Source organism: Palaemon carinicauda, chromosome 32, assembly GCF_036898095.1.
Source record: "Palaemon carinicauda isolate YSFRI2023 chromosome 32, ASM3689809v2, whole genome shotgun sequence".
NCBI classification, from domain to species: Eukaryota; Metazoa; Arthropoda; class Malacostraca; order Decapoda; family Palaemonidae; genus Palaemon; species Palaemon carinicauda.
Window position 1 is genome coordinate 41,442,794 of NC_090756.1, and position 5,000 is coordinate 41,447,793.

Below are 5,000 nucleotides of genomic sequence, written 5' to 3' on the forward strand. Positions count from 1 at the left end.
TGGCTTTGGATCCAAAAGCAAATTCTTTGATGTTAAAGCTTGAACCAGAGTTCAAGATGGACATTCTTAAGTTGTCTTTTTTTATGCTAGACCACACGAGTAAACCATGCAAAGCTCAACTTTCAAGTGATGAAAATCAAATGGTAAATTATCTAATGTGAGAAAATACAAAAGAAATTTTACAAAATTAATAAATCACTTAAAACCTTACCTTATACGATTTAGGAGGAAAAGTTTCTTTATACAGTTGGGTCCTGTCAGTCAATCAGGAGAACTGATTTCATGATGTTTTTCACAAAAAGCACTTCAGAAAGGACATGAAGGTCATAGCGAAGCAATGGTTGCTAATTTGCCAATATTGGTCAGCTTGTTGTTTGCCCATGAACTAAAACTGCAGTTGCTATACAGTTGCAAAAATACTGCCACTCTTTAAATCTAACACATTTACAATGTCTACCAAACTAAGCAAACTACTTTGTAAGAAGACGTATTCAATCAACTAAATCTAAATCCTGAGGATCTTCGTGCTCCTGAACCAAAAGAGATAACTTGGCAGCCAATGCTGAACTGAAACTCTCTCGGTACATGGGGCTTATTGTGTCTAACAGTGCATATGGTGTTTCATAGTATGCATCAGATGGTTCACTGTTGTCATCATACTTGGAGCTTACAATTCTGAAACCTGATGCTGTGAGTTCTATACAATATGTGTTATTTTCCTTGGTAGTGAGGTTGAAGAAGATGGTAGTATTTGAAGAAGGCAGTGATGATATATGAATCTGGCTGACACAATCTTTTACATCTTGAATGACTGCAGAGGCTTCCACATGCCATTCCTCCTCATCATGGACACGTTCTTCTTGATGCTCCATGCTAGGATACTCATGCCGATAATCATGTAGCTGTCAACTCTGTTGCCGACAGAAATCTACGGTCGGGATACGCCAGCGATCGCTATACAGGTGGGGGTGAACACCACAGCGCCATCTGTGGTCAGGTACTCCAGTACTTCTTGTCAACACCACCTCAATTTTTTCCTCGGTCCACTGGTTCTATGCTTTAAGACTACGGCAATTTGTTAATACATTCTAATATCAAACGATATATATATATATGTGTGTGTGTGTGTGTGTGTGTGTGTGTTTGCATGTGTATGAAAATGTTACCACTACCACTAAAATACTGTAATTCTAATAGAGTTTCCCTAAGCATAGCCCTACTTAGGTAGCTGCAAATTAAATAACATGGTAACTTAGTAATATCGACTATACATCAGAATTTTTTGGTCGGAGGCTGGGGATCAGTACCTATCTTACTATATCTTACTGTATCTCAATACTATATAGTATCTTAATAATACGTTTAATTCTAAATCTTAATACTATGTCTTAAAAATATATCCTAATACTATATCTTAATAATATATTAATAATATATTTTAATACTATATGTAAATAATATATCATAACACCATATATTATTGATATATCATAATACTATATCTTCACTGTGGTTTGGGAAGAGGATTTGGGGATTTCCCCATACGATTCTTCACATTCCACTGATTCCAAAAATCGAAGCTGGAGGGGAATTATTATTATTGTTTTTACACGCCAAACTACAGCACTAGTTGGAAAAGCAGGGAGCTATAATCTTACGGGCTCCAACAGGGAAAAAATAGCCCTGTGAGGAAAAGAAACAAGAAAATAAATAAGCTACAAGAGAAGTAATGAACAATTAAAATAAAACATTTTGAGAACAGTAACATTAAAATAGTTCTTTCTTATATAAACTAAGAACATTAAAAAAAAAACAGAGAAATAAGATAAAATAGTGTGGCTGATTGTACCCTCAAGCACGAGAACGCTATACCAAGGCAGTGGAAAGCCATGGTACAAAGGCTATGCCACTGCCCATGACCAGAGAACAATGGATAGATTTTGGAGTGTCTTAGTCCAAAAAGAGCTTGAATGTTTAATCTTCGAGAGGTTTTGTAACAAGAAAATATAAGTTTTTTAGTCCCGGGTGAAGATTACTGATCTTCAAAAAAAGATAGGCCATAACCTCATCTATTCTAGTAATCTTATCTTCAAGATATTTGTGATTAAATATTTCAGAGGCCTCAAATACTTAGTGAAAATACAGAGGATTCTATAATTCATTAGTGCAAAATATCAATTGCATTTCCCTTTCCCTTATCTTACAGTAATATATAGAACCAATATTTATTTCCTAATCAGTAACATGGTAATGTTATTTTGTTTAAAGCTAACTGTAGTCTCTAATGGATTATACGGCACGTGTTTCATACACGATCATATACTACAATGCTATTGTTTTTAATTTTTATATCTCTTGCTCTCTCACTCTTGCCATTCCATATTTCACATTTTTTGAATTTTTTGAGTGACATTGTTGCTCTCAACTGTTTAGATATAAGCTCGTTATCTGTTGAATAAACCTCACTTGCATTCACCTCGCCTCTCTGTTAGAACCTAACAGCTATGTTATCATAATGGTGTTTGTCTAATATCAGTGTGGAGAGGAGCGAGAGCATTGCAGTGTATGAGCGTGTATGAAACACGTGCGGTACATGATCAACACGAAAAGACAACAAAATTAGAATAATTGTATCAATAAAAAAACATTTATCAAAAAGAAAAAAAAATGGACAAAACTTCACCTTTGTGTAAAGTTTAAGATTTGCGTTAGGTCAGGATCTTCTCATAAAGAAATCAGATTCCTAATTGAGGTTCATAGAATGAAGTTTTCCCAAAACTTTTCGAAGTTTTCTATATACGTTCAATGGATTTCGTTGTTCTTGAATAAGTACAAAAATGTGTATTTTTGGCAATTATTTTTTTTTTTTAAACTCGTATCTCTTTTAATAAATGGCATTGAATGTAAACATTGATTAAGAAAATTATGACTTTTGGGATTATATCTTGAATGGTTTTATTCATTTATTTATTCTTTGAGCGTTTTATTAATAATTATGTTTTTAAACAATTGGATCTAAAAATGAAAAAAAAATATATTATGTAAAGAGTTACTTTACATTTATAGTATCAATGATTTGTGATTTAAATTCTTTTATAGATTCGTAGATATTCATGAATAATCAGTTCATTTCCGCATTTCAAATGAAATATGTCCAGTATTTAGTGTGAGTTGCTAGAATAAAAAATTGCTGGTTTCGTGTTCCTTTTAGACTGTCTCTTTCATTTCATTTTAACGTAGATTTGTGATTTAACTTTAAAGAAATTTTGTGATGTTTTAATTCAGCGAAATTTTGTGCTGTTTAATTTCAACATAAATTTACGCTTTTCAACTTGATCGTAATTTTGATTGTTTAACTCTAACATAAATCTGATCGGAACCATTTTCCCTATCCCTGATTTTATTTCTTGCTCACTATTAAGTTTCTTTGTCAAATTCGTTCTCTCTTACGGGCTGCCAACACAAGAGCCAGTGCAGGGTAATCTCAAATGAACGAACGAACGAACACAAAACTAGTGATCATCAGGGCTGAATCTTTACATTTCTATGTTCCCCAATGAAGTAAAGCAATTAGTCATTTCTGTGTAAATCATCTATTCATAGATATGATCCTCCTGTTATAGGACTTTCAGGGAAAATTCTATTGTTTTTATACATATATTTTAGGGAATATGTAATCAAAAGGGATTAATCAGTTCTGGATATCTAAAAATAATTTGTCATTATCTCTTATTAGTGAAATTTTTTTTTCTATTCATATTCGCCCAATTAATATATTTCTGGAGTCAGGTATAGAAAATTGGATTTGCTTTTGTAAGTTAAACTTTTGAAGATAATAACCTGATTAGGTCTTCTATCCATTTATCAAATAATAATAATAATAATAATAATAATAATAATAATAATAATAAAAAGAAGAAGAAGAAGAAGAAAAAGAAGATATTACGCTAATAATCAAATTTATTATTTTGATTCATAATAATAATAATAATAATAATAATAATAATAATAATAATAATAATAATAATAATAATAATAATATTACGACAGGACTTAAATTTATCATTTGGATTTATAATAATAATAATAATAATGATAATAATAATAATAATAATAATAATAATGATAATGATAATAATAATAATAATGATAATAATAATAATAATAATAATAATAATAATAATAATAATAATAATAATACGACAGGACTTAAATTTATCATTTGGATTAGTAATAATAATAATAATAATAATAATAATAATAATAATAATAATGATAATAATACACAACGAAGAAAATTAACTACTAGAATTTTTATTACTTAATCCCACATAATCCATCAGAAATACGAATAAAATAACTTCTATTTTTGACCTGATAACATCCAAAACTTTAGGTAATCAAATTACTTGATTATATATTTACAGGAAATCCAAAGTAAACAAACACATAGATGTTTGTTTACATCTTCCCCGACCATTTACTCTACGATAACACTCCGTGATTCATCGAATTCCATTTCTCCGCCGTTTCATAACCTCATATCGAACCAGGAAAGTGTATAGAGATGTAAAAGACTTTTGTCACCATCAAAATCTGTACTAATATTTTTACTATACTTTGCTGCATGCCATTACTATCCGCTATTACTGTCTGCCATTACTGTCCGCTATTACTATCAGCCATTACTATTCGCTATTACTCCCCGCCATTTCTGTTTGGCATTACTCTCTGCCATTACTCTTAACTATTACTCTCCGCAATTGCTATCTGCCATTACTCTCCGGCATTACTATCAGTCATTACTATCCCCTACTACTTTCCGCTATTACTGTCTTCCATTATGCTCTGCCATTACTGTTAGCTATTACTCTGCACCATTGATATCTGCCATTACTCTCCGACATTACTATCACCCTTTACTATCCGCTATTACTCACTGCTAATACTGTTGGCCACTACTCTCCGCAATTACTGGCTGTTATTACTCTCCGCCATTC

General features: G+C 31.4%; 1 protein-coding gene across 1 annotated transcript; it reads right to left on the reverse strand.

Annotated features, from left to right (window-relative positions):
* Positions 1–130: 130 nt before the first annotated feature.
* Positions 131–886, reverse strand: LOC137625770 (GSK3B-interacting protein-like). The gene has a single exon (XM_068356661.1). The coding sequence runs from the start codon at positions 870–872 to the stop codon at positions 492–494; it is 381 nt and encodes a 126-aa protein (XP_068212762.1). The 5' UTR covers positions 873–886; the 3' UTR covers positions 131–491.
* Between the last annotated feature and the right edge of the window lie 4,114 nt (positions 887–5,000).